Genomic DNA, 18,288 nt, shown 5'->3' on the forward strand with positions numbered 1-18,288 from the left:
AGTTCCCAAACCCCCCCCCCCGGGATATTGTTGTCTTCCCTATTTATAATCTCCATTCCCGCCCTTGCCATGGACCTCCCCTTTTCTTCCCTTCCCGGCAATTCTCTCTCTGTTTGGGTTGCTACTGTTAGAGCCCGCAAACTCATTTCTAGCTTCTGGGTGTCTGTCCCCTGGTGTACTTTCCGGGGAGGTGTTGGCAGCGGAGTGCTCTGTACCTCCCTGGAGGTCTTACTTGTGGACGGCACTCCGACGAGAGCTTCTATGCTCTCATCCCGCTTATCACCTATGTATGACAACTTGGAGATCAGACTGTATGGATGCAGAGGCCATGCAAGATGGCAATCATCCCAAATCAAAATTTGGACTTGAAGTATAGATGATCATGGGTGCCACTCCTGGCTCATGTACCTCTCAATGTATTTTTCTCCAGTTTCTGTAATTGCAAAACTGGACAGATTTGAGACTGATCATGTGTTGCTGAAGTTTGGCAGTTCTGTGGCTTGTTTTAATTGACTATTGATCTGAGCTATGTTGGAGAAGCTTCTACAGAGCATTGTATGACACTTCACCCAGTTTGCTCAGTACTGGATTCACAGTCTTTATTCTTATTGAAATTGTAAAAATAGGGCATATTATTTTCAAAGACATTTAAATTGTATACCATGTGCTTCAAGTCACATTGGTGAAAAAAATGGTAAATAAATTGCCATGAGCAGATTGGGTGATTGATTTAAAATGTTTATATGTTGCCCAGTTGACAAGTGCCCTCAAAGGTTAAGTTGCTTCTGGCTTAGGGAGGTCCCTATAAATTACTACTTTTGAAAAGCTTGTGTCAATGTTCAGAGGTGTGATTTGTTGCTGGATTTTGTGTATGTATGTGTATAGCGCTTTGTAAGTCATGAGGGTCAAAATTGGCTCCTCAGCCTGCTTTATCTGCTCACCGCTGCATTAGCTGTAGCATAGAAATGATGGTGACACTCAGCTGTGACAATGTGCCAGTGCTTTGCTATATTCATTGGCCTTTAGACTAGAAATAGGAAGGTAATGAATATGGCACAGTGCTGGTTTTGAACTCTAAAGCCCTGAACAACTTGCATTCTGGTTACTTGATGGAACGTCTCCTACTGTATATATATATAATTGTATCCTATGGTTATCTCCTGTTGCCCTCTTCTGAGTCTTGCACATCTGAAGTAACCATTAGAGAGAGTGTTGTTGGTATTTCCAGAGATGTCAGCTTGTCCATTATTTTCCATTCCCCATTTCACAAAGATCTTTTATTTTCCCAGGATGTTCAGAATTCCAGTTTTAAACATATGCATCTATATCCTTAATACTGCTTTTTTTAAAAAAAATACTCTGTTTGGTTTCGCCTTTCCACTTGCAAATTTAACATGTATTAAATGACTGGATAGAGCCGGAGGTTTGGAGTTTGATTCCCCCACTGTACCTCCTGCAAATAGAGTCAGCCTGTGTGGCCTTGGGCAAGCTGCATAGGCCCAGAATGTCCCCACAAGAAGGGAATTCTGAGTATTTTGTACCTGGGAAACCTTAGAAGGAGTTGCCATAAGTCCTAATTGATTTGATGACATTTATATTGTTTTGTTTGTGTATCTTACTGCATCTAATGTCATTCTGTGAACCTGTTGCTAAGTGATACAAAATTACCAGCTAGGGTTGTCTGGTGCATTTTTCTTTGCAAGGCCATTGTGTTTTGACATTGTTTAAAGTTCACACCATTTCAAGACCTAGACTTTAAAAAGTAACTTTACCTCACTTTTCCTGTTTATTTAAAGAGAAGCAAAAGCAAACATCCAGTGTTATTCATAAAGCCTGTTTATATTTGTATACAGTTTAGCTGGGTGTACATAATGTGCCCCAGCAATTCAGGGCAATGTCACCTTTCCATGGAAAATGACCTAATTTTAAGGAACTGTCAGATTAAGGTGGCCTGCTCTTTGCAGGAATGACCTTCAGCACCTTGAAGCTGGAAATCATATGCTCCTTGTTACTAAAGAGTTAAACATTTTCTAATGCTTATATTTGCTGAGGAGAGAAGTCCTAGGGTCCTCCATGGCACAGCAAACAGAGGTTAAAATCCAGCACAATAGACAGCACTGGCAAAATGGATCCCCCTTTTTCTCTACAGCCTCTTGCGGTGCCCTGAAATCTGCTTTGGAGGTTAAAGAAACCCTCTGGTCATATCTGAAGAAAGCAGGGACTCCAGGGTCCTGCTGTGTTAATGACAAGTTTCCTTACATTGTGTTGGATGTCACCCTGAAGAAATATTTCATAGAATGCTCCTGGATGTTTAAACGAACTATTTGTACACACTTAATTCTTAAAGCTGCCAGTATTGTACCTCTGATTTTCACAGGTTTACCCTTTTTATTCAGATTGCTCAAAGAAAAAGAAATGTGTTTTGCTTTGGAAAGAGGTTTGATAGGTTTGTATTAGCTGTCCCCAAATCCCCGCACTATGACTTATGTTTAAATTGGACTAAAACAGATTATAATTGGTACTGGCTTTGGTATAAAATGCAAGCTATTTCCTCTGAGGGGTTGCATCTCCAAGTAATCTGTTTCATGTAACCTGTAGTTTTTTCCCCCTAGGATTTATCACTTCACAAGTGGAGAACAATTGCCGTGTTCCAAAATTGTTAGTACAAACTGCCAAATAGAATATTTACCCCTAGGTTGGAATTCTTTGGTTAGGAGAAGATGATTAGTTTAGTGTTTGTGTAGCCTAACAGATTCTAATACTGATATGTTTTGTTTTGAAATGTTGAAAATCCCTGAATCTGAACATACTATAGGTTGATCAGTCCAAATGTTCTCTGTATTTATGGGCAGTAAAACCAGTTTTGAAAGAGAGTGAGGTTGCAGCTGCTTCTCATTCAGAACATGCTCTTCTCAGTGTTCCCAATTTGATTTTGTTTGAACAGTGCTCCCCGTGGCCAGATGTGCCTTATCAAGTGAACAACGCTCCGTCTCCCAGTTACAACAGCTCTCCAAACAGTTTCAGCCTTGGAGATGGGTATGCAATAAATATTTTTATCTTTTTAGCTGACAACATAGCCCCCCCATTTTGTGTTTTGTATGTTTTTTTTAAAAAGTCACTTCCGAGTATAGAAGATTAGGAAGCTTAACCTGGTGTTTAAGATAGGCTTTCCTGGACAAATCGAATCCTTCATTTATTTATTTATTTTACCACTTCTGCTTACTTGCAAAGTATCTATATACGGTACTCATTGCTGACTGGGTTGCCGGGGGATTTATTTCCATCTATTTATTTTAAAATATATCCTGGTCTTCCCCTGAAAAGCTTGGGATAATCCACACAGTTCCTTGGCTTTATCTTTATCTAAAGCATGGAAAATGGTGTAAGCTGAAAGAAGGTGACTAACTGAAGAACATAATGGGATAAGGTTCAGACTTGAGGCTTGCTGGTCCTAGCCTGGCCATTGCATTATCTTTGTTTATTCTAAAATTAATCGAGAATAAAGAAGGGTTAGATCTTAATTTTGCAGGACCAACCTTTGTCTCTTCCAAATACTTTTTTGTATCCAGCAGCAAACTTATAATTTTTGTGGTGTTGAGCCTCTGTCTCTGACTCGGAAGGTGGAGCAGAGAGAGGGTGGGGAACAAACACATAGGCCAGATCGAGCAGGATTCCTTCTTTCCCTAAGGTAGAACTTCCTGGTGAGTCATGACTGGTAATGCCCAGAGGAAAGTCCTCAAAAGGATTTTATGATAATTCTCTGAATCTGATCAAACCTACCCAATATTTGAATGAAATAACAGCTTAATAGAAACTACGAAGGTACAAGAAGGAAGAAATTAATCTTGGCTATCATTTCTGCACTGAGTCCAAGAAAAAAAAAGTTACACATACTGTACAGTATATTTGTTTTATTACTCAGGAGGGGTATGTTCAAAATTTGGACCTATTAACTTAATGAAGGAGCATTTGTGATGCTCAGTAGGATCTAGCCCAATCTTATTCATGCCAAAAGCAGATAGCCTTATGCTTGTACCTGGCTGTGGTCGAGCTTTGTTCCAGCAATGTTATAATGAAAACACTTTTGCCCCATTTCCTGCAGGAAGACTTCTCAGATCTTAGGGCTGTTTATCAAGAATATAATTGTCTTCTGCTTACAGCTTAGTTTGGCTTCTCTTAATGGAATCAGTCTAGCAGGCAAAATATATCCACACTAAAGATAGAGGTATTTATGTACAATTACCCCCCCACACAGGTGGAGATGAGGGTCTGGCCCCCTGGGGCTAGACCGTCCATTCACTGTTCTGCTGCTGCTCTGGGCTCCGCGCTCCTTTCCTATTGCTCTGGAGCTCGCAGTGGATTACCCACTCCTGGCAGGAGACAGAATGATGAGTCTCTTTGCCAGCTGGAAGACTGGCTAATCCATCACAAGCTCCGGAGTGATAGGAAGGGAGCCCGGAGCAGCAGTGGAACGGTGAATGGACGGTCTGGCTCCAGGGGGCTGGACCCTCATTATCTCCACCTGTGTGTGTGGGGGGTATTCATTTACGAATATCCCCCAACTTTAATCCACACAGTTGAAATGTTGATCAGGCAACTTGTACCTGCCACTTGTTTACTTTATAAATCTTGTCCACAAGAGGATTCCATATTCTTGGAAAGGACAATCCAAGCTAGGAATACACTGCTATTTTTTCATTTAGATGAAATAATCAGCCTTGTAGAAAATGAGAGTTGGGCTTTTAACAGACCACTTAGTTGGATGTTAGAAGGGTGGGGATGAGGAGCAGGGAATGGCCAGCATTATTGACGAGAGACTTAAAACTCCTTTTTTCTTTCCCAACTCTGTATAATTTTAGCAACAGTTCTCCAACTGATCAGGTGGAGCTCCTGCCTCCCAGCAATGACGTAAGTATTTGAGATCCTGTTAATGTGGTGCTTTTCTTTTTTTAGGAGACTGGTGAACAGTTCATTTCAAGACCCTCTTATTCTTTTTGCAATGTAGCATCTCCTTCCTTCTGCTTCTATTCAAGATGCACAGCAGTGGCTTCATCGAAATAGGTTTTCTCAGTTCTGTAGGCTCTTTTCAAGTTTCTCAGGTATGTGTGTTCATTTGGGCTATGTACCTTTATTTTTCTGATACGTTTAAAGGGGATAAATCTACTGGCTGAGGAGACTATGTAAACTGCCACATCTGATTGTGACCCGTGCTCTTGCTGGGGCGCCAGAGCATGTGCCCAGCACATGATTAGGCATGTGGCCAAAAGGAGCTGAGTCATGATTAGCTGCGCCAAGGCCCACAGTTTCTCCACCAACACCAATATAATTCTGATATTAAACAGTTTTATCTGATTGAAGCTTTTACAGAGAGCAGCCCAGTGATCTCTGTCTGATAAAGTGGGTACAGTCCACCAAACCCATGCTGATTAAAACCTGTTCATCATTACAATGCTCTTTGTAGCGCTCCTTGAAGTCACACTGGGAGCACAAATTTTATATATATATAAACAACCTTTGCTTGAAATGTGCAGGTGCTGATTTACTGAAGATGTCTAAAGAAGACTTTGTTCAGATCTGTGGCCCAGCTGATGGCATTCGACTTTTTAATGCCATAAAAGGAAGGTTTGTAACAGTTCTTTTTGTTGATATAGCATCAGTTGTTGCTAGTTCCAGTTTATGAATTTAGTGTCGTATTGGAATCCTTAATTGCCTAGTTGTGCTATTGGATGTTTGTGTGGTCTAATAACGCTGAAAATTGTGAGTATCTCCAGAGTACTGCAGTAATACCTTCCCTCAAAACAATCCTTGTATTAGACTAGGCAGTAATTTTGTGGTTGAGCAGGGATGTGGATGTAGGTTGTTTTAGTTAGCCTACTACTTGGGCTATATCATACTAGGTATCTGCAGAGCTATATTTATTTAAAATATGCTCTTTTGTAGCAGTATTGTGGTTACCAGTGCAAAATGGTGGGTGTTATGTGTCTGCTTGCAGCGGCAGGATTGAAGAGAATCTTCTTTTTTTGCCTATAGGAATGTAAGGCCTAAAATGACAATTTATGTATGTCAAGAGCCTGAACAAAATAGATCTCATCTTCATCAAAAACGAGAGAATGGAGACAGCAATCTGTGTAGTAAGTGTCCTGTCTTTTTGGAAAAGTTTGCTAGCATTTTATGAACTATATCATGACTTCTTCCAACTGAAAAAAGTATGTTGCTGCCTCGACCAAATTCATCATCTAATTAAGAGCTGATACAACTCAGCATCTTTTGATGCACCTTGTCGTGAAGCCAGGGACTGGGAGTCCTGTGTCTCTTCAGGATGTGCCATCCCAGATCTCCTAGAGCAGTGGTCCCCAACCTTGGGCCTCCAGATGTTCTTGGACTTCAGCTCCCAGAATCCTGGCCAGCAGAGGTGGTGGTGAAGGCTTGTGGTAGTTGTAGTCTAAGAACATCCAGAGGCCCAAGGTTGGGGACCACTGTCCTAGAACACACATAGTTTTGGGGATTACATGCATTGTCGCCATCTCAGAGCACCACTGGAAGCAGAAACTGGCAAACCCCTTCTGTTTTATATCTGGCAGACCCTGGATGAACCACCATACATTGGAATTAACTTGATGGCAAATTTCAATTATAATAATTATTATAATCTAATCCCTGTTTCTCTTAGATGTGATAATTTTCAAGTGTCATCTTTTTTCTATTTTGGGTTTTACATTTCATGAAAAAAGGGCATGTGGGAAAGAGAAGTGAAACCTACCCCACCATATTCAGATGATTTAAACTCTTTCCCCTGAGATAAACTGGAAAAATGACTGGAAGCATCTAAAAATGGGGGCAGGGGTGAGATCACCCCACATACTTATTTTGGCATAAAAAGTAGAGCCTCCCCTTATGTGTAAATGAGCCTGTGTCTCTCTAAGAAACGTATCTGTTTTTTGCCCTTACTTGGGAGTTCATTATTCTTCTAGGTTTATCACCAGCAAATTGATTGTAGGCTGGTGTGGATAGAACAGATGCAGATCTGGCAATGATACAGGCAGCAAAGAGTATGGGAGGCAATGAATAATCTCACAGATGTTCTCTACACACATTCTAGTTGTTCATATTGGCTGAAATCCTGTAACACTACATTAACACTGTGGAAGGCTGATGATATCATCAGCCATGGCCATATTTTAGTAATAAAAATATCCCTATCCTCCTTCCAAAGTTGTTAGGCTCTCTTTTCACTTTGGGAATCTTAAACATCTGAAGATTGCTTCAGCTAGTTATGTTGTGGCCACTAGGACACCCAGCAGTGATTTTCAAACATTTAAGACTCTCTGCCCTGTCCTACCGTTTCAAAGGCCTTCCCAGGAGCAAAACAATTCTAAGGGAGCCTAAGAACCTTGGAAGGAGAGATAGGGAGCTTTTTATTACCAAAATACAACTGCAACAGAAGACATCATCAGACTTGTGCAGTGTAACTTTACATTATTAATTTTCAGCCATTGTTTCACAGTGATAACACTTTGATAAGTTATTCTGACATGTGGACTTCAAAATTCACATGGACTAAACCACAAGAGGTGACTAGGGATTGTTTATGTAACTAAACTATTTGCCTTTGTTGCATGCAAATTCTAGGCTGTAACTCTAAAGCTTTTTACCCAATATCATTGCAGTATACCATGCAATCTTCTTGGAAGAGCTGACTACGATGGAATTGATGGAGAAGATTGCAAATTTGTACAGTATTTCCCCACAGCAGATAAACCGCATCTATCGACAAGGACCTACAGGGATCCACGTATTAGTGAGCAATGAGGTAAGGCTTTAACTCAAATGGATCTCATACGTGTATTGCTATCCAAGACAGCTATGTAGTCTCTCTCTCTCTCTCCCCCCTCTTCATATTAGCCTTAAGGTATGACTACATTGGCAAGAAGAATGGCTTGGTTCGCTGTCTCTTTAGTAACTGCATTTTGTTTAGGAAAACACGTTAAAGCCCTGAGTTGTTTTGACGTCAGTGTCCATGCTGTCTTCAAGTTACCCCAGATTTGTGCTTGCATGTTATTTGAGGAATAATGTTGGCAGTAAAAAGCCTAGGGCAAAATTCACACCTATCTAGCAATTTCAGAACTTTGAGGTTTTAACATATTTGCTTGCCAGTAATTCCTCCATAAACCATTATATCTAAAGCAAATCGCTATGTAATTGAATTAATTTGTTCTAAAGCATCATCATCCAACTGCCTTTTATGTTTATTATTTATTTATTTAAAATATTCATGTGGCACATTTCTCCTGAAGGATCCAAGGCCGCTTACAATATTTAAAATAAAACAAGTTAAAAGCCAAATAATTATTACAGTATTAAAAATGCATTAAACAAATATATTAAAATTCATAGGAACAATATTAATTATGCAACTGCCAAAAACAATAGCCAGGGTAGATTTGATTTAAATCAAATTGGTTAATTTCACAATTTAAATTTTAAAAATCAATTAAAAAAATTAAATGATGATTTAAATCAATTTGATTTTTTAAAATCATTGATTTTTATCCACCCTGACTGTAACTTTAGTTTTAGTATAATGTACATATAACTGTTCTTTCTTGCATATTTCTCCAAATGATTTCAATGATCGCTCATGCTAATTTGAGGCTAAGACAGAAGGACCTTATCATCTGCATACAATAGGACATTCCATTTTCCTGAGCCAACGACAACTTGGAAATCGAATTTCAGCTAATTGGTCAGATAGCATTCATGTATATCTTAAACAGCAGGGGAACCAACAGACAACCTTATCTTATCCCAGTCCAAATAACCACTTTTTTATGTGTGGAGTAGTTGTGTGTTTGTGCAACTGGGCTTCTTACTTCTCTTCCTTTTGCACTCGAAACAACTTTCAGTCTATCCTACCCTAGGCCTCCTTTTTGTGTGTGCATGTGGAAGTTCCACTGTGCTCAGAGACCTTGCTGTTTAGTTGTATAGTTTTGGAACAAACTACTTTGCACTGTTTGGAACAAACAATAATGTTGCACCATTTAAATTAATTTAATGTAATTTAGATTAGACATATTAAATAGTTTAAAAGAAATGCATAAATAATTTAATTTTGAAATCTTCCACTAAAATAATGTTCAAAATCACAATAGCAGTTTCAAAATCTAAAGAATCTTATTTGCTTTAACTAATAGTTGATTTAAAAAAAAATTGTATGCTGCCTTGGGTCCCCACTAGGGGAGGAAAATGGAATAAAAATAAAATAAATTAAGACAGTGCTAGGACAGATTATTGTTGTTTTTAAAAGGGTGAGTAAATAAAAAGTAGTTACACTTTTCCATTTTTACCCATTGGACTCCAGAACCTTTACATCTGTTACATATTCATTTCCTGGGATAAATCTTTTTTACACTAGCATTACTGCCGATGTGTCAGGAATTCCTGAAGCTTAGTGCTAAGTTTATGACAGGTTAGAATGTGAAGCCTGGGCTATGCCTCCTGTCACTCTTTCTTTCCAGTGGACTCTTCAGTCTATGAGATACAATGCCATGGCCTCTGCATTGTTTTGGCAGCTGCTCTTCTAGAGTTTGTGTTTAGCTTAAAGGAGCAGAATGTTGTTGACAGTCTTCCACTCAAAATGCCATTTTCTGTGGGCAACCAGTGAGAGACTTCAGCACCATGAACAGTTCCTCCTGGCTTCACTCATTCACTCATTTGGCTTTCCTTGTCCTTTATCTTAGCCCCTCTTGACTTATAAATAATGAAAAGGCCATTAAAGCAGAGATGCAGATACGTTATATCAGGATGAATAAGTCACCCAGAGTTGTTGGTTGTACACTTCCATCCAAGAGCCTGGGCAGTAAAATGACAAGGGTTACTCATTCTTAGTTATTAATAGGAGCAGTGACAAAATTATTATTCTACACAATCCCCACGTGATTTATACTGTTGAAATGAAAAAAGGTTGAGGTAACCAAGGAGATAATTTTTTGTGTGAAAGTTTCTGAAGTCTTCTAAAATCTGTCTCTTCCTTCAGGGTTCTGTTTTGTGGCTCTCACAGCTGTCATGAAAATCCTAAGCATATCTCATGAGCCTAAAGTCTACCCAACTCTGAATTAAAGTATTAAAATCATTTAACCTGTGCCCTTAAAAAACAACAAAAAATTATGTACTCAAATTATTCCACATTCAGAATAGATCCTCTATAAATTGGCAGTGCTTAAATTGTGAACTCTTAATGTTAAGTGATGTAGCCTTTGGAGATACATGATGGCCAATCTAGTTACTGTCTGTTATTTTCAGCACTTTCCTTAGTCTCAATTTAAAAGTAAGAAATTACTATAAAGTCTATTTTTTTCTTTGTTTGTGTCCATACTGGATTGAATCAGGTCTCGTATCTGGATATCTTCCAAACCAGAACATCAGAAGTGTACTCTATATAGCAAATATTATAGTATTTGTAGTTATAATAATAATAATTATTTATGACAGCATAAAGTCTGCTAACCAAACCAATCTCTGGTTAGTTATAGAAGAATGATTTGCAAAACAAACAAATCAGTGGCCAAATCTTGTTGTGTAGTAACTCTGGTGTGACTCATAGTGGCAAAGTACCAATAATTACTGAGACCCTAGTTGGGGTCTGGTGGCCAGCCTGGTGGCCCAATGTACAAACAGGAATCCAAGCAAGGACCTCTTAATTAGTGGCAAATTGCCACTGTGAGATATGCCATTCTCCTTTTGCAACTGTAACTGCTCAACTGGCTTCTACTTGTTTAATTTAAAATACACATTTCAGTTTCAAAATTTATGACATTGCTTAATTTTGACACCTTAATCTATGGACAGGTAGAAACGAAGGGTGTTTAGGTTCTCAGATTGAAGTGTTCAAAGACTAACATATTTTGGAAAATGGTAAACTTTCTGAGTCATGATACTCCATGCATTTTCTTGCTTAATTTTGGACTCTTGCACCCATTTCCACAGATCTCCCCGTCTACCACCACCCCATGTATGTTCCATATTTTCATGTCAGATAATTCTCAGTCTCTACGGGTCAGCCTGTTGCATATTTTGAAATACTTTAACAAGCTTCATTGCATATGACCTCTGGAAAAGGGTTAAAGTAGAAAAAAAGAAGAATCTCCTAGAAAGAATACAAATGTCGCCTGTAGTTTTTATTCTGAAAATCTGTTACCAGGATGAATTTGAAACTTTCAGCATTTGAGTAGCAATGAAGTGCTTTAAGGCAGCTTTTGGAGAGAAGAATTGCCTTAGCTAACTTTTAATGCAAGGAGGCCCCTTCATTAAATGCTTAAGTTACTGATTAACAACTATGATGGCCTTATTTTTGTGTTTTAGTGGAAAGGCAGCAAAAGTGATGCAAACAAGAGGCACCAAATGGATGTTCTTCATGCATCATTAGATACGTGGTGTATGCGCGTGCGTGTGTACAAGAAGGCAGCACTGACTTTCATTTTGGTAGATATTTTTGCTTGTGGAGGTCATTGAGGGAAGAGAAACCTTAAATGCTTAAGAGAACTATGATGGGAAAGGACATTTTGTAAAAAAAAAAAATTGGAGATGGTAGCAGATGTTGCCTGTGATTTCTGCATAGTGCTTTAGATTGGATGGATGTCATGACAGGCCACTGGTTTTGCTGGTGTATATAATAATTTGCAACTTAGTGGTGCTACAGAGATACATTATACTGCTGTGCTTAGGTTATCTGTGATATAGATCTACTTTATGGCAAACCATGTCAGAAATCAGAATGTTGTTTTAGAATGTTCTTTCTCTTATAATGTCAAGGCCTTTTGCTTGTCCAGACCCTGGTTGGTGTGTGTTGAAGCAGTCAGGTTATACCTTATTAATTTTATTTTCATACTAACCTTTTCCAAATACTTGCCCCTTTTTTCTTTTTTACCTTATGCCTGAAGGCCATCTCCTTTAACTTTCTTCACATCTCTTCTCAAGACTCGCCATTTCTGTGAAGGCTTTTGGAGTGCTGAATTTCACTTCTTTAGCTAAGCATAAATGTGCATTACTGAAATAATAAGGAAAATAATGTGTGTACGCCCAATGCATTTTTTTTACTAATCTGATGTATCCAGAGGCAAAATTTTAGCACATTGTTCACCACCTTATTGCAGCACTTCACTTAGAACACATCACGTTAGATATCATATATGCTCACAGGAAGTTACTAGAATGGGAGAAATGAAGACTTTTCTGTTTTGATTGTTGCAAATCCCTTGTTAAAATGTCTCATGTTTTATAATTGATACTATTATTATCAGCTCTAGAGGAATCCATCATTTACATAACAAATAAAGAATGTGTATGGTTTGTTCTAAGAACTACTTCATAATTGCAAAGTGCTATGTTAGAATGAGAGTCCTGGACCCAAATTGATTTGTGGTCTTTTAACAACTCAATCTTGTATAATTGACAGTTTTTGTTTTGCACAGTAATGGTGCTTTGTCAAATGAAGCAAAATAGAAAAATAAGAATCTTTTTTTTGGGGGGGGGGAGAATCTGTTGTAAAAATCTTTGTGGTTTGTTTCTCTCTCTTTCTCTAGATGGTACAGAATTTCCAAGATGAATCTTGTTTTGTCATCTCTACATTAAAAGGTATAGTTACACACATTTCGTGCCATAAACATTTTCGGCAGAGTTTCTTTAAACAGAGTAAGAATGTGTTTTTTTTAAGCCTTTAAAAAGACACCCATAAAATGCAAAAGAGAGGAACCATCAGCGTGGACCATTCTTGTGTGAAAAGTAGGTTACAGGCTGATTTGACCTTTCCTTCACAGGTTCATCTGTGAGGTGGCACTTCCTGAGCGTTTCATACTGGATAATACTCTGCTTTGAATACCAGGCATCTGGGCCATAGTTCTAAGAGCCTGAAGGCACAGAATGCCAGATAGCCCTCAGGAAGCCTTTGTTTAAAAGCCCTAATCTTGCCAGTTAGTTACCTGTCTAGACTGTCCTCCTCTTTGAACAGAAATCATGTCCAGGTGTGGATGCATTTTGAAGAGGGCCTTATCAATATACAAACCTATCAGCTATATTAAGAAAAAGGATTGCTCTTGCAGTGTCTGTTTGTCTACAGATCTTTTCCATCTATAGAAAAGAGCCTTGTGGTTTCTTAAAGGCTAACAAGTTCTGTATGATGTAAGCTTTTGTGGACTGCAACACACTTCCATCAGATGCATGCTGCATGAAGTAAATTAGTCCATAAATGCTTAGGCAAACAAACTCGTTAAGTTTAAGGTGCCACTAGACACCTTGTTTTTCCTACAAGGATCTGAAAATCCCTCCCTGGCATGACACTTTCCAGATGTGTTGGACTGTACTTCCCCAAAATCCTGCATGCTGGCCAGGAGATTCTGGGAGTTTTAGTCCAGCATAAGTGGTGGGTGTCAAGTTGGCGAATATTGCTCTAGGACTAGAATTCATATATGCATTTGGCTGAGCAAAGGCCCTCACTGGTTGAACCATACGTGTGCAGCAGATAGGAGAGGAACTGGAGAACTGCTTGAGAAAGCAAATTGGCAGAAGTCTTCCATGCGTTCATAACAGAATTCTGGCCATAGATGGATAAGATGTTTCCTTACTGGTGGTGGGAAGACACCAGGGCACTTTTGCTTCTGTGTTTATCATCACACAAACACACAGTGAATACAAACAGAATATTCATTGCTTTCGGGTGGCTGGAGTAAGCTTTTCATTTTTACTCTTGGAACGACAGTATGGGAGAGAACTGGATCATTAATACATCATTCATTTAATGCTAAGAAATTCAACATGGGCATGTTACAGCCTGTTGTTACACAATCTGTGGAAAGTACAGTTGATGAAATTTATGGTAACTTACTAGGAGCCAAGGAGCTGAGAACAAACTAACCAAAGCTCTTTTCTCTTTCTTGCAGCTGAAAGTAATGATGGCTACCATATCATCCTGAAATGACTCATCTCTCTCTATAATGAGACTTGGACAGCTTTATATTACTTTATCTCGCCTACATTACTGTGACACAGACTGGAAAGACGGAAAATTCTTTTGGATAAAGTTCTCTTTTTAAATGGATATCCTAACAAGAAAATTAAAATGTCTGGATATTGACATGTTGGGGACTAAAGAATGTCTCTGGCATTGATTGTTTTTATCTCTAACCTTCCTAACTTGCTTTCGAACATAGTAGTGATGTGGCAGTTCAGTTCATTATTTAAAACTGTGTGCCTTGCTAAAATTGTTTTGATGTAAGCAAATGAAAAGGCACCTCTCCGAGATGACCAAGGAGGTAAAAGATCCTGGGAAACCTCCAGAGACGCACAGGCTGCGCCTCTGGACCTTGAAAGGTTGCACCTACTCCCACCTTCAGAACATTTTTTCTTCAAAAAGGCTTGTTGCTTTTAAAAGTCCTATTGTGCCTTCTAGTGGCCATTTTTTTTTTTAAAAAAAGAAATTTTGGAAGAGCAAGGGCAGCTAGGATTGCTAAGACCTGTAAAACAAGGGGATATGGTCTGCCCTGCCCTTTAGGGAACTTTCTTTTTTTTTTTTTTTAAGTTTCGGTCCTTAAAGAAATTGTTCAGGAGGAACTAGGATTCCCCAGTGGTATTGGGAGGTCACATACATAAGCCACGGGGAATACTCATCACCCCTGAGTTCAGGGTTAATACTGTAATCCTGGATATAGAGATGTTTTTCACTGGGCTTTTGCTGCTGTGATTTTTCTTTGTAGATGGTGTACAGTAGCCTGAAATCATGGGTTTTATAATTAATTTGTATTGGATGATTCTCTCTTGAAGCAAAATGTCCATCCTTTGTCATAGTGAGAGGATTTGTTCTTTTAACACTTTTTTGTGAGTTTGACAAAAACTAGGCAGATGACCAATTTCCACCCCCCCCTCAGGTTTTTGTACTTATAATGAAGTACTCCAAATCTTCAACATGTAGTGCTTTGTAAATGTTTAAATATATGAATAATTGTCCCCTACATTTAATATTTCCTCCCCAAACAGATCTTCAAACGAGAACAGGACAAAACAGGGGGGCATTTTCTGCCCTCAACTAAGCTCTATCTCTAATGGTTGCTAGTTTATTTGCTTCACAAAACACAACATCTCTCATTGCAATCACCTGGAAAAGGTTAAAATAGTGGCTATAGTAGGAGAAAGTAGAGTGATGGGCAGGCCTTGTGTACTGTTCCATGTACATCCAAAGTTGCAGTTGCCCCATATAACTTGTTAAGAGATCTAACTTGGAAAAAAGAGTCTTGCTGCACATTTAGGTGTGGGTTGCTTGTAGCAAAGAGCTACCTGCACTTTCTGCAGGGAGCAAGCTTCACCTTTCTTCCTCTTATGTAGATTAATTTATCAAAACCAGCCTTGACACATTGATCCTGTTTAATTTCAGAAGACAAAAAGGGTCCAGCCTGGTTGGTACTTAGTTGGTAGACAATCAGGGGATATGGGGAGCTCTGAGTAGTGTGCGAAGGGACTCCTGCCTGAAATGCTGGATTCTGGCTGCTGGTCAGAGTTGACATTGCTGGGCAAGAGGGACCAGTAATCTGACTTTGTACAATATGGCTTCCTGTGTGTTCCCCAGAGCTGTGGTTTCCTTACTTTTATAAACACAAATGGCTCCCTTCATGTATTTAACGGAAAGTTACAGGGTTTGGTGAGGGAACATCCTTTCTGTGACTTGGATGTCTATTGTAGTTATGGGTAGAAGTCTTACTCTTTTTCTCCCATCACTCTTTTGCTGTGTTCACACTTTTGCCTCACAAGATCTTAAGACATTACAGTAGTTGTTGATGAAGGATGTGAGGAGAGACTTTTGCCCAATGTTGGAAATGTGTGTACCTTGTCGTACACAAACTAATAGGGGTTTCTGTTTCCATTTATATACTGGATATTCTTTTGAAAAAAACAATGACACCTCTTCCTGCTACCTCTTGTTCTTTTTAGTATTTACATTATAAACATTTGTGCAGAGGACAAACACCAGAGACACTGGGTATCCTAACTTGAAAGCCAATATCACACAAACTTAGAGGCTGTAAAGCTGTCATTATTATTGCTAAAATAATGTTTTTCCACCTCATAGATTGTCATAAGAAAAAGTAGAACTGAAGAGATAATATATTTTTATTAAATATATTTTCCCTCTCCCCCCCCCCAGTGGTTTTATTTCATTCACTAAATGGTGCAGACAGTAAAAGACAAGTGATGAGCTAAAACATTCGGAAATAAATGCTTTGGGTGAGTGCTCTGATAGGTCTTAGCCCTTCTCTAATCTTGCTGTTGGATTAGAGATGGATTTTGCCCATTTTCCCCTCTAATCTAATGTACCCACATATCCTCTTAAGTAAGTCTCATACTTCTGTTGGGCCTCACAAGACATAAAAAAAATCTTTTTTACACTCAGACATTGGAAAGGCAGGCATTTTAAAAGTCAGGATGTCATCTGTGACAAAGTAATTTTGCTATGCTAACCTGTGTGCCTTCTGATAATAATACTTTTGTGCCTCTATTTTACCAGTGAACATATTGTAAACTGTATGAAATCTTTGTGTCAAAATATTTTCTTTTACCTATGTTAAATATAATACTAATCTGGACAGATGCAATGCAGAGTTGCATTGATGTGTATAGGAGCTGGACACGTGAACCCTGATCCAGTGAGTGCAGTAGGTATACAGAAGCAGGCTTCTGTGCAAAAATTCTCTGCTGGATCAGGAACTGTGCAGGTACTGAAGAAGTGCACATTTACCTCCCATTGCTGGGTGCCCACCTCCAGCAGCTGGGGCTTTCTTTGTAGTGCTCTTCACTGGATTTGGGTTGTGTGCACAGTGCCCAATGGATGACTAATGCGCTGGTGAGTTGATGAACTCTACGCTGCTACTTTGGATTCCAGCATTTCGTTAGTATCTGTTAGGTGGGTGCACATAGCCAGAGCTTTGTGTGCAACTCATGCACCGGCCTTATTAGGTTGGATCCTTGGTGTGTATCTTGTTCCCGTTACCTGGCTCTTCAGGATGAAAAGATGCATCAAAACCTTGGTTCCTCAAGCAGCTGAAATAAGTACAGATATCATTGAGAAGAATAATCATAGCTCAGAATTCACATTTAGCACATTTGTAACTGCTTGAATGTATTGCATTTTGCTGAAATATAAATGTTCTTTTGGTAAAGATAATTCTGGCTTGTTACTCTTCAAAAAAAAAAGTTACAGATTGTAGATTTTTTAAAAAATGCATTTTGTGGTGGGGGGAATCTGGAGAAAGCTTGGCATTTTAGCTTAAGTGCTAAACTTTCTGTGTTGGAATTAAAATATTTCTTTTTTAACTTTTTCTCTCATCTACATCCATTAAGCTTGACTTCTCTTAGTCCTCCAAAGGAGGATGACAAAAAGTATATTAGGTAGTGTTGTCATTAGTGCTTCAGTTACCTCAAGAGACAGATAGAATGACGTTGCCAGCATGCCACTATTCTATTCACAAGCACTGCAATCTGGGAGAAAATGTGTGAACCTATTATTGTGGCTGAAGTCTTCAGTGTGCTCAAGAATAGTGATGTAATAATATTCTATGCTGGTGTCTCAGGAAAGGCAGCTTTAATTTTAGTGCCTAACTCTTGATGCATGTTGAATATATATTCTGTATGTTTAGTTTTGCACCTATCTTTGTCTTATGCAATGCTCTTCCCCCTTCTTTTCCCCCCAATGTTTTAATTTCTTCTGGTAATTGGGGTAGGTATTTCTATCTTTCAGAAGGGCTGTGGGAGCTTATCTTTATATAATGCAACAGCCAGTTAATTTGTGACTTAAATGAACAATGAATGGAAAGGGAGGCCAAGCGTAAGAGTTGTAATACTGCCAGACATTTTCGTATACATAGATATATATATATAGAAAGAATTTTTTTAAATGCATATTTTGCACTGGCCATTCTACTGTTGTACTGAAGAAAAGACACTGCTGTATTTAGACTCTGTGCTCTGGTAAAAATGCAAATAAATTTGTTTATAGGAAACACTTATGTTTTGAAGTACATGTATTCTCTTTTTCAGCTATAAAAGGATGCAGCTGGTTATTAGTGCCTCCTGCTTGGCTTTACTTCTAACATCAGAAACTGGGGGGCAGGTGGAATGTCTGTAATGGTAGAGAAGGAGAGAAAGCATATCTTACATGATGTAGTTGGAGAAAAGATTAAAAGGGCTTGGGATAGCAAGATGAGAAGGAGGAGGATTTTTAATGGGTTTTAATTGCATTTCAGGAGAGAT

The 18,288-nt window shown here is 38.8% G+C and overlaps 1 protein-coding gene across 1 annotated transcript in view; it reads left to right on the top strand.

Annotated features, from left to right (window-relative positions):
• Nucleotides 1–18,040, top strand: part of TFCP2L1 (transcription factor CP2 like 1) — a 56,442-nt gene extending 38,402 nt beyond the window's left edge. The window contains exons 8-15 of the mRNA XM_020805679.3: nt 2,945–3,036; nt 4,860–4,908; nt 5,006–5,099; nt 5,532–5,622; nt 6,031–6,131; nt 7,668–7,810; nt 12,579–12,630; nt 13,932–18,040. Coding sequence (XP_020661338.1) covers nt 2,945–3,036; nt 4,860–4,908; nt 5,006–5,099; nt 5,532–5,622; nt 6,031–6,131; nt 7,668–7,810; nt 12,579–12,630; nt 13,932–13,969 — 660 coding nt within the window. The 3' untranslated portion in view covers nt 13,970–18,040. The remainder of the gene's footprint in view (nt 1–2,944; nt 3,037–4,859; nt 4,909–5,005; nt 5,100–5,531; nt 5,623–6,030; nt 6,132–7,667; nt 7,811–12,578; nt 12,631–13,931) is intronic.
• The last annotated feature ends 248 nt before the right edge of the window (nt 18,041–18,288 follow it).

Source organism: Pogona vitticeps, chromosome 1 (genome assembly GCF_051106095.1).
Source record: "Pogona vitticeps strain Pit_001003342236 chromosome 1, PviZW2.1, whole genome shotgun sequence".
In the NCBI taxonomy this organism is placed as follows: domain Eukaryota; kingdom Metazoa; phylum Chordata; class Lepidosauria; order Squamata; family Agamidae; genus Pogona; species Pogona vitticeps.